The sequence below is a fragment of the Manis pentadactyla genome, chromosome 9 (genome assembly GCF_030020395.1).
Source record: "Manis pentadactyla isolate mManPen7 chromosome 9, mManPen7.hap1, whole genome shotgun sequence".
NCBI lineage: Eukaryota > Metazoa > Chordata > Mammalia > Pholidota > Manidae > Manis > Manis pentadactyla.
The window spans coordinates 109,144,018-109,155,525 of NC_080027.1; the positions used below are offsets into that span (position 1 = coordinate 109,144,018).

General features: G+C 34.8%; 1 protein-coding gene across 1 annotated transcript in view; it reads left to right on the forward strand.

Moving 5' to 3' along the window:
* Positions 1-11,289, forward strand: part of XPR1 (xenotropic and polytropic retrovirus receptor 1) — a 224,565-nt gene extending 213,276 nt beyond the window's left edge. The window contains exons 13-15 of the mRNA XM_036905942.2: positions 905-1,044; positions 6,112-6,333; positions 8,944-11,289. Coding sequence (XP_036761837.1) covers positions 905-1,044; positions 6,112-6,333; positions 8,944-9,004 — 423 coding nt within the window. The 3' untranslated portion in view covers positions 9,005-11,289. The remainder of the gene's footprint in view (positions 1-904; positions 1,045-6,111; positions 6,334-8,943) is intronic.
* The last annotated feature ends 219 nt before the right edge of the window (positions 11,290-11,508 follow it).

An 11,508-nucleotide genomic window follows, 5' to 3' on the forward strand; every position in this document is an offset into this window, starting at 1 on the left:
AATACAAAGGAGAAATACTAAGAAAAATAGCTAGCTACAAATTTTGAAAACATTTGTCTATAGAGAATGGGAAGAGAAGCTGGCAAGGGGACTGCTGGGTTTGTTACTAGCTTTCTAACATGACTAATATTCCTGTGTTAATTTTTTTTAATGAAATTAATGCCATGGTTTAATACATAGTGGTTCTAGTTCATATAAGATGTTATATCCTTTAAATACACATATTTATTAAAGAGCTAGTTATCCAGAGATTAACAGCAATCCATGAATTATTGTTTGGTCTATTGGCAGTTTGTGTTTTTAAGACTTGTGTAGCTAAAACTTCTAAGTACTGGGCACTATAACTAGAAGAATTAGTTAAGTGTTGTCTTCCCCGTGTAAAAATGGGACATTCCTTAAGTTCAACCATGTTTATGAAATTCAAACTTAATTTCATTTGCTGACATCAAAAAGTAAAGCAAAACTTCCTTCAAATACAGGGTAAGGCAATTTGAGACTCAAAGTGCAAATAACATAGTTAATAAATCTGCTCATCTTTCTTAATATTAGCTCTAAAGTCATTAGCATATCATGGACATATTAGAACATAGTCTCAATTAGATCAAGGATCTCATCTGGCTTATATTTCTATGGTCTAGAATTCTAGAGAACCTGACATAGAATATGGGAATGAAGTACATTTGTTAAATGATTATTGAAATTCAGTAAAACTTCATTTTTCTTATTGTACCATTTAATAAAAAAAAACTAAACTGGTGATATCTTTCTAAAATATAAAATAAAACATTCTCCATTTTAACTTGTGCTTGTTGGTAGGACATGTGGGAGTCCTGCTACTGTGATATTGTGTTTATTTGTGAGAAACATCTTAGTAAGTGTTGTCAATTTGCTTATTATTCCTCAGGCCTATTACTACTGTGCTATCATAGAGGATGTGATTCTGCGCTTTGCTTGGACTGTCCAAATCTCAATTACCTCCACAACTTTGTTGCCTCATGCTGGGGACATCATTGCTACTGTTTTTGCTCCCCTTGAGGTTTTCCGGTAAGCAAACTACCAAAAAGTTTATCAAAGATTCTTTTTACCTAAAAGATTTCCAATACTTCTAAGTTACAATTTATTAAAATTTATACTAGAAAAGCTTAAATCTTCTGTTTTTTCTCACACTTCTCATCAGCTTCAGAGTTGGAAAATCCTACTTAAAGGACTAAGAGATTAATAACTCTTACAAAGTTAAAATAATTCAGGATGATTTATAAGCTTTTTAAAAGTTGGGCCCCATTGGAAAGGTCATGAGTGGAAATTGAGAGGTAAAAAGTCTAAGAACAGAAATTAAAATAAAAATCATTTTTTTATTTTATTGAGAATCATTTTTTACACTTGGCAGTCTGGATTCTTCAGCCCAGACTTCTCATTGGAAACAATAAAAATACCCGATAAAGTATCTTTAAATCTTATTAAAAACATCAATATTATGACAAGATAGACTAAAATCTAATTGAAAGCAGGTATCTCAAGACAAGCAAAGCACTAAAGCCAATTTTACACTTCAGAAATTTGCCAGACCTAAGGACTTGGAAATTCAGTTGTTACAGCCAATTCCAATTTGTATGTACCTAGTAACATAGCTTGAAAATACATAAAGCAAAAGTAGCTGAAAACAGGAGATTAGCTTATAATTTTAGAGGAAGATTTTTAACATACTTTTCTCAGTAATAAACAAGCAGCTAGTTAACCAACTTGACCTAATTGACCATTAAAGAGCAAAACAACTACTAAATACACATTCTTTTAAATGCTTGTAGAACAGTTACTGAAATTAACCATATGCTGGGCCATAAAGGAGGTCTTAAGTTTCAGAAGGTTAAAATCACAAAAAGATTATTGAAAATCTCCAAATGTTTAGAAATTAAGCAGTACATACATATCTAAATAGTCCATGGATCAACACTGAAATTGTAGTGTAAACCTAAAAATATTTTGAACAGAATGAAACTGAAAATGTGACAGAAGAATATGTGGAATGTAGCTAAAAAGGTATACTTAGAGGAAAATGTTTAGCCTTAAATGTATACATTAGAAAAGTATACAGCTCAAGAAATTAGAAAAATGTTAAAACAGCCAATCCCAAAAGAAAGTAGAAGGAAGGAAATATAAAGAAATGGAAATTAATAGAATAGGAAACAAACATATAGTATAAAAAATAATAAAGCCAAAGTTCTTTAAAGAGACTAATAAAATTTACAAAATTCTAAACAGGACTGACCAAGCAAAAAAGGAAAGAAGGCACAAATTACAAATACCAAAAACCCTACAGATTTTTTTTAAAGGAGTGAGATATTATGAGCAATTTTATGCCAATAAATTTTTAAAAAATAGATGAAATGGACAAATTCTTTAAAAAGTACAGTTTACTAGAACCAATAAAGAAGACGTAGGAAATCTCATAGACTTATATCTATCAAGGAAATTAAATTCATATTAAAATCCTTCCCATTGAGAAAATTGCAGGCCAGGGAATTCTTCCAAATATATGAGAAGAAGATATTAACAATTTTACACAAAACTCCTCCAGGGAAAAGAGTTCACTTCCCAGTTCATTTTGTGTAGCCAGCATCACTTTGATACCTAAACCTACAAGGACATTCCAAGAAACACCATTATATCTCATGCAAGAATTCTGAACAAAAAATTAGCTAATGAATCCAGCAATCTACAAAAAGGATAATATATCACAACCAAGCTAGGTTTATTCTAAGAATATAAGATTTAATTTCCAGAATCATTTAACATTTAGAAGTCAATCTATGTAACTCACCATTAATGGAATAAAGTGGGACAGGGCCTCAATATATGAAAAACACCAATGCAAAGTCAGTACCAGTTCATGAAAAAAATTAAGATTATCTGAAAAAACCATAAGATCATATTTAGTGATAAAACACTATAAGCTCTCCCTTAAGATCAAGAATGAAATAAATATGCCTGCTGTCACTTCAATTTAACATCATTCTGCAAGTATAACAAGTATAATGAGGGAGGAGAAAAGTATAAGGATTGGAAAGGAAGAAATTAAACTATAGCTATTCATGACGACATGATTACATATGTAGAAAATTCAAAAGAATTTACAAATGAACTGTTAGAATAAATGTAGCTATACCCTGAATACAAGATTAGTATAAATATAAATTAGTGTAGTTCTAAAACTTATATGGAAACAGTAAGGATCAAGAATAGCCACACTATCCTGATAAGAACAAAAGTAAAGGACTTATACTTGAGAAATGTCAAGACTTACTTTGTGGCTACAGTAATTAAGATAGAGTTGGGTCTTGGTGAAACAATAGACAAATAGTCTATTGGAACAGAATAGAGAGTCCAGAAACAGATCCACGCATACATTGACCCTACCTGATTTGTGACAAAGGTAGCTAAATAAATCTTAAAACAAATGACATTGAGTCCACTAGATATCCATATGGGGAGAAAAAAAGAATCTCAATTAGTACTGTATACTGTATGCAAAATCAATTCCAGGTGGATTGCAGAGCCAAATATGAAAGGTAAATCAAAAAACTCTGTAGAAGATAACATAGGAGAGGGCTATAAATGCAGCTCTGGGTATATTGTAATGTTAATAATTCTTATTTCTGGTAATTAAATAATGTGATCACCTTACAATAATCAAGCTGCAAATCTATGATCTGCACACTTTTGTATAATCTATGTTATACTTTAAGATGCTTATTTTTTTTTAAAAAAGCAGCGCAGAAGAATATCTTCAAAGAAGTAGGTTAGATTGACAGCTAACTTTTCAACAGCACCAATTAAAACCAGAAATCATTAAAATTGTTTCTTCAGTATGCTGAAAGAAAATAACTGCCTGCCTACCTAGAACTCTTTGAAAATATTTTTCAAAATGAAGATGAAATAAAGATATTTTCAGGCAGGTATATAGCATTCCTCTGAGTCAGGATGGACAAATACATCAGAATGGCCTGTAAAGTAAGATAGAACCTGGAAACATAAAGATAAAGATAAACCTGAAAGATAAAGATTGAATCTGGGAACAGTAAACGCATTGCTGTCAGTGCTCTCCAAACCTTCCTTCTCTTCTTCACTTTCCCAAATGTCAGGTCTAACACCTGAAACTCCCCATCACTACCAGTACCTCTCTCACCCACTTCTTTCTGTTTTGTGTATGATACTTTCTAAGGTTTAAAAAAATTTTTTTCTAGTAAAAAATATAGCTCAATTACTTTTTTATTTCTCGATTATTTTATTTTCTAAATCATTTGCTCAATAATAGAATCAGATGTTCTATCACCCATTTAAAACAAAAGTGAAATGATCCTTCTTCAGATCTACTTTCCTCCTCCAAATCTTGCCCATTTTTTTCTCCTTTATAGTAACTCTACAAGAGATGTCTGTGCTGCTGTTTCCACTCTCTCACCCCTCCACCATTCTCCCTTTAAGTCAACTTGTCTTTTTTCCTAATACTCAAAGTAAATCACTTTTGTTAATAATCCATAATAATAATGGCAGCAAACATAAGTATTGCCTACTGTGTACCTGACACTGCTCTTCTAAGTGTTACTGAATACTCAAAACAGTCTTCCGAGGTGTGGGTACCTGTTTTCCTGATAATGCTGAAGCATGGGTTAAGCAACTCATCCAAGGTCATTACACCTACTAAGTGGTGGAGCCATGATTTGAATCTAGACAAATCCCCCAGAATTCTTTGCTCTTAGATCACACTGCCTCTCTATTTTGCTAAATTCCCCAGTCAGTTCTCTGTATTTATATTACCTTACCTCTCAGCAAAGCACTTTCTTCATTTGATTTCATAGAAGCTACGCTCTCCTGTCTCACTGGCTATTCCTTCCTAATTCCTTTACTTGTTCTTCTTCCCAATGGCAAAATGTTCGAATGCTTCAGGGTTTAATGCTCTATCTTCTTCTGTCCCCCACTTATATTATTCCTAAGCCCATGACTTAAGCTGCTGTCCTTATGCTGTCTCCAGCCCTAGACTCTCCCTTAAACTACAGGTTTATGTCCATCTGGCTGCTGAATTTCCCCCTTGGATATTTAATGGCTCTAGCCTAATAGGAAAAATCCAGTTCTCAAATAAATAGTGTCACCATTCACTGAGACCACAAACCTAAGACTGTTCACATCCATGTCAGTAATTCCTGTCAGCTCTGTTTTTATAAATAACTCCCTAGTCTGTCTGCTTCTTGTCACTTCTGTTATTCCTACCTTAATCTAAGTCTCTATTGTCTCTTTCCTGGAGTACTGCAACAGCTTCTAATTGATCTTCCTTCAGCTGTTCTTGTCTCCCTTTGATCTATTCATAGTGCAGCAGACAGAATTGATCATTTTTAAACAAATCACATCATTCTATTCAGAACCTTCCTTTTCCAACACACTTAAAACCTAAACTATATATACAGTGGCCAATGGCCCCTGTGGATCAGACTTCTTCTACCTCTCCATCTTCCTCTCTTGCCATTTTAACCTCTCTATTCCTTTCTGGCCTCACTCACCTTCTTGCCATTATTTCAACACACCAAAAACCTTTCCAACTTGAGGCCTTTTATACTTGGTAATTCCTCTGCCTAGGATCCCTTTCTTCTGGATTTTATATGACTTGCTTCTTTGCATCATTCAGGTTTCCACTAGATGGCGTCTCTTAAGAGAAGCATGCTCTATCCCCCTATCCCCTCTCCCTGCTTTATTGTGTTCAGAGCACTTACCATTAGTTTATTGCTTACTTTCTTATTATCTGTCCTCTAGAAATTACACCCCATAGGGCAGAGGTTTTGTCTGTCTTGTTCAGTGCCTTTTCCTCTCATGTTATAGGTACTCAATAAAGTGAAATAATGAACACTCTGAAACGGAATTCCATGAGTGCCTTCCCCTTGCCTACTCCATTCTTGTTCCCTTCCCCACACTATGCCATACTTTCCTGCTTTATTTGCTATTCTGGTCCTTAATTCCATGTTCTGTTTTCATGAGTCGAAACCTTATATACTAGGAAGTTTGTAGGTTATAGTAGTGTGTTCAAATTTTGTAAGTAATGTGCCTACCCTGATCCCTTTTGCTTAGGCGGTTTGTGTGGAACTTCTTCCGCCTGGAGAATGAACATCTGAATAACTGTGGTGAATTCCGTGCTGTGCGGGACATCTCTGTGGCCCCTCTGAATGCAGATGATCAGACACTCCTAGAGCAGATGATGGACCAGGATGATGGGGTGCGAAACCGCCAGAAGAACCGGCCATGGAAGTACAGCCAGAGCATATCCCTGCGCCGGCCTCGCCTTGCTTCTCAGTATGTATGGTTCCACTTACGTGAGACAGATTTCCTTCAGGTTTTAACACTAGGTAACATTTAAGCTAAGAAGCCAAGAGGCTGAACCAAGTGAAATTGCCAGCACTTAACTGTTTTTCACCTATAAAAAAAATAACAATAGCAGCAAATTCATATGATCCAACCTAAAGAAAGTCTTAATGAGCACAAAGTATCATTAATACATTAAATAATGTCTATTGATTTGGCACTAAAAATACAGTTTTGGGAAAATTTGTTGGAGAATAATCTACTTGAATCTTTAGTATGTTGTGTATACAAATAATTTTCAAGCTATAAACCTTAGGAATCCTGGCTCTGCCACTTGCCATCTCTGTAACTGTGGTCAGATTACTTAATATCTCCATATTATCCCACGTCTGTAAATTGGGGTTAATATGGTCCCTGCTCATAGGGTGGTTGTGACATGAGATTTAGACCAGTTTCTTCATAGAAAGAACTCAGTAAGTATAAACTACTATTATTTTATTTTCTTACTAAATGCCTGAACAACAATATTTTTATGTCATTGACTTTGTATGTCCCTAAAAGTAATGATAAATGTAGGATATATTGTGGCTACATTTGAAATTTAGAAATAGTAGATATAACAGTAGATAGGAATGAGGGAAGAGACTTAAGTTGAGCATAAGCAATTTTCAAAAGGATAAAGGACTGTTTGAATAGACTAGAGGCAGAGTAAAGACATAAAGATAGAAGTGAGGGACAGAAAGAAAAACCATGTGACTAGAACTAGAGTAAGAAAATTTAGCTGAACTGATGAAGTATGATTGTAAAAAAGGCTGAAAAGCGCAAGCTTGATCTTGTAAGCAGAAAGGAATCAAGAGAATTTTTTTCATAGAAGAATGACATTATAATATAAAGTAGTATTTTCATAAGTTTTAATGGCACTGTGTAAGATATATTGGGAAAGGGAAAAACCAAAGGCCAGAAGACCAACCAGAAGGCCACTGCAGTATTCTTCAGCAGAGGACATTGAGGACTTACTTGGATCAAGGTGCTTATAATTGGACTAAAAAGAATGTAAGGAATCATTCTAAAGGAAGTAAAAAATAGGAGGTGGTAATGGTAACCGATAGATAGAGTGGAGCAGAGTAGAATTGCCCAAGCTTTAGATGGAATTTGGAAGTTCTCTGAAGAGAAGGCAGAGAAAAGAAAAGCAGAGAGTCGGGAATTAAGTCTTAGGGAGCAAACACAAGCAAGAGAAAAAGTTAAACGAAAGGAACAGGAAAGGAATGGTGACAGATAGATCTATAGGAAGAACATCAAAAAAAAGCATGATATTGTTATAGCAAGGAGGCAGAGTGTGAAAAAGTAGGAAGAGAGGGTGTGGGGGGCTGGTGGGTCGGCAAGGTAAGTGCCACACAGGGCTGGAAGACAGTGCTGTAGCTGCTTGTCTCATTGAGCTTCTACATTTGAAAATCTAATCCTTGTTAGTTACCAGCAGAGGGCAATCTAAACATACACCATTTCTGCTTCAGAAACAGGAAAGCTCTTTGGCAGTAGATTATTATGTTCAATTTCAGGTGTTCAGTGAGAAAACACTGAAATACTAGATTGCAGCCAGAAGATGTTTAGAACAGAGACGGTTATATGCAATGGAGAGAGCAGGGAATCTAAAATAAGATCTGAATTTGAGTACTGACTTTGTGACTCATGCAACCTTTAGCACATCCTTAACCTTTTTTAATGTCAACATCTACCTCTTTCAGGTAGGGATAACAGCTACTTCACCAAGTACCACATTCACCTCTTGGGGCTTTTGAGTTTTAGAGTATTTTAACATTCTTTAATCACATTTTTTGTTCAGTGCAGGAATCTCTTCTAAAGCATCGTGAATAGATGCTCATCTTATGCTGTTGACAGTCATCAGAGACATAATGAAGTTTTATGATACAAAGCACCTGGTTTTATTGTTGGATCGATATCATGGTAGATGGCTTAGACAGGCTGAAATATGCTTCACTGTAACTTGAATCAGGTGATCCTAGTTGGGCTCTCCAACCTTAAGTTTCCTCCTTCTACATCATACTTGGTCAACTTCTGAAGACCACTGTTATGCCTCTCCTTAAGTCTTCTCTTCCGCTGGCTAACTCTCATGATATTTTCACGTATACCTCAACGGGCATTGTGTCTACCATCCTCATCATAATTCCTTATATTTGTTTAATATTTTACTGATGTTTTTCATCCATTTTCCCACTTGATATTCACACTGTCTCCATGAGGTGAAAGTACCATTATGTGAAATAGGAGTTATTATTCCTCCTTTATAGAGGTGAAAATTGGCACTCAAAGAGGGTAAAGATAAAATCAAAGTCAGTACTCAAACTCAGGTCTTCTTATTCCAGTTTATTACCCTCTCCGTTGTACCTGCCTTTGTTACCTTCCTCTGGTTACAGCCTAGTTTCTTAAGGTTTTTCCAGTAATACCTGAAATTAAACATGAAACTACAGGACTAGTCCATCTGGTACAATATAGAGTACCATTTAGGATATGTATCTTCAGTGGTGGTAAGATTGCTTATATTTTAGTAACTGATTAAGCTTTTTTCCCTCTTATTACCACTAGATCGAAGGCTCGTGACACTAAGGTATTGATAGAAGACACAGATGATGAAGCCAACACTTGAATCCTCTGCAGTCTAGATTAATATCCTTGGTTTTCCTACTCTACAATTCTTTCTTCGACCAATGCAACCTCTAGTACCTTTCCAGCTGAAAACAAGAGAAGATAACATAACACATTTTCCGAGCTCTTCCAGATCGGATCCTATGGACTCCAAACAAGCTCACTGTGTTTCTTTTCTTTTCTTCTGGTTTAATTTTCATTTTCTATTTTTAAAACAAATATTTACTTCATTTTGCCAATCAGAGGACATCTTAAGGAACAAAAACATATTATCTTATGGATTGTTTACAATCACAAGGACACAGATACCTATCAGGATGAAGAACAGGCATTGCAAGGACCCTCTGATGGGATGGTACCGAGATACCTCGGCTTCCACTTGGCCCGGTTTTGACTGGTTGAAACCGGACATTGGTTTTTAAATTTTTTGTCAGTTTATGTGGATAATTTTTTCCTTTCCTTCATACCCAGCGCAAAAGCACTGGCTGCACTTGCAGGGAAAGTGCAACTTAGAGCAGTACCTTCATTCACGAAGCTACTTTTTAATTTGATGTAACTTTTCTTATTTTGGGGAGGGTTGCAGGGTGGGTGGGAAATATGTATTTGTTGCATATAGTTTTCTCATTATTTATGAAACTTAACCATAAAAGAATGATATAACTCCTGTGCAATGATGGTGACAGCATTGAAGAAGACAGGGGAAACTAATGTTGGGTGGCATTTATGAGGGGCTAGTCTACAATACCTCTTTCATGAGACAATTTACACCATTTGACTTTTACTTTACTTTCTTTTCACTTTTAAGCCAAAATCTCATTACTGGTTTTTTAAGTTGCTGCTGCTTTAGAATCCTGAGCATGTTTCTCATAACAAAGCATCCACACACTTCCACAAAAACAGTTGAAATTTATTTAAGAAGTTTGATATTTTTTTCTAACGAACAAATGTGGAATACATTTACCCATATTCCAACCATAACAACTGCAGTTATGCCTTATTGAGCTTCGGCATTTAGGGTAATTGAAGTATAACCTTTACTAAGTCTGAATTAAAAGACAAAGCTATTTCTGAGATTCTGTACACCCTTTCTGGACTGACATCAGCTAGAATTTGATCAAATTTAACATCTGTCTTAGGGAAACCGTATTTTTGAGAGCATAGAACAAATTACTCTTCCTCTTTCACACTGTATTGATAAAGTAGACCTTGGCAGCCATTTCTCTCAGCAGCTTTAAAGAATGAACATTGGATTTCATGCCCACCTACAATTAAAAACAACCTGGCTTTCAGAATTCTGGGGTGTCTAAACTTTAGTCATATACTAAAGTTATATTTTTTAGACATTTCAGACTATCGTGGTCTGTACAAAATGCCCACTTTTACCTCCTTGTCTAATTTCTTTCTTGAATGTAGTTGGCATTAAATTCAGCATTTCAATATCTAAAAATATTAAGAAAAAAGTAAGGTGTATTTTAATCCTCCCTTCCACTCAGATCCAAATCAAGATTCCAAAATCAACATCAGTGGATTCATGAAAGTAAATTACTTCTGTCGTTTTCAGCTTAATCTTAGACAAAGAAACAAATGAGTGGAAAGGAAGCTATTATCACTTACTTAGTCTTAAAAACATATGGTTACTGCCCCTTAGTGGACTCCTTTTGTTATCAGCTCTTCTCCCTGTATCCGAAGTCTTTACTCATCCCTCTCATAATTCCAATGGATTAATTAATGTTACTGTTACTACCAAAAGTCTATCAATAGCTGACAGAATATTTCTCCTTAAAGGACTTTCTTCCACTTTATTCTGACAAGCTCCCCAAATTTTTTCCCTTTCCAAATTGAGATTCTTTTTTCCTGAAAAATTACACAACTTTGTGGCTTTTATTGCTTGTGGGTTTTTGCCAAGCATGTTCCATGGCCCAAAACTAAAGAGGAAAAGTTTAATTACTGAATTTTTTTTTTAGTTTACATAAATCACATCATTTATAATAAATAATCAGTGGTAACAATTTAGTGACCCTTAATAGATTAAAGGTTATATTATTTATACTTGGCATATTTTTTTATGACTATTCTGTTTTGGGACTTTAAAACTATGGGGGAAATATCACTGGTCTTTCAAGAAATAGTAGTAATTATTCTTGAGTTATATAGATAAGTTCAGTGACCAGTCATTTCTTGTACAAATAAAATTGGTGGGCACTAATGTATATCCAGAGCAATTTGAATTGTCAACTTCTTTCTCTATTAGTAGACCTATATAAAAACACATGTAAAATCTTACAACTGGCTTCTGGTATTTGAATGCCCCATTTTTTTTATTTCATTATTTCCTATGACCAGTTTGGTCTTTCTTCAACTGTTAAGATTTTAGGCCCTAATCAGTATTATTTTTTTCATAAATAGTACAATGTTAGAGTTCCTTTTCTAATGTGTTTGTTCTATTAGCATAGCCTATCAAGAATGATAAGGCTTATGTAACTTTCAGCTTACCATGACAGATGC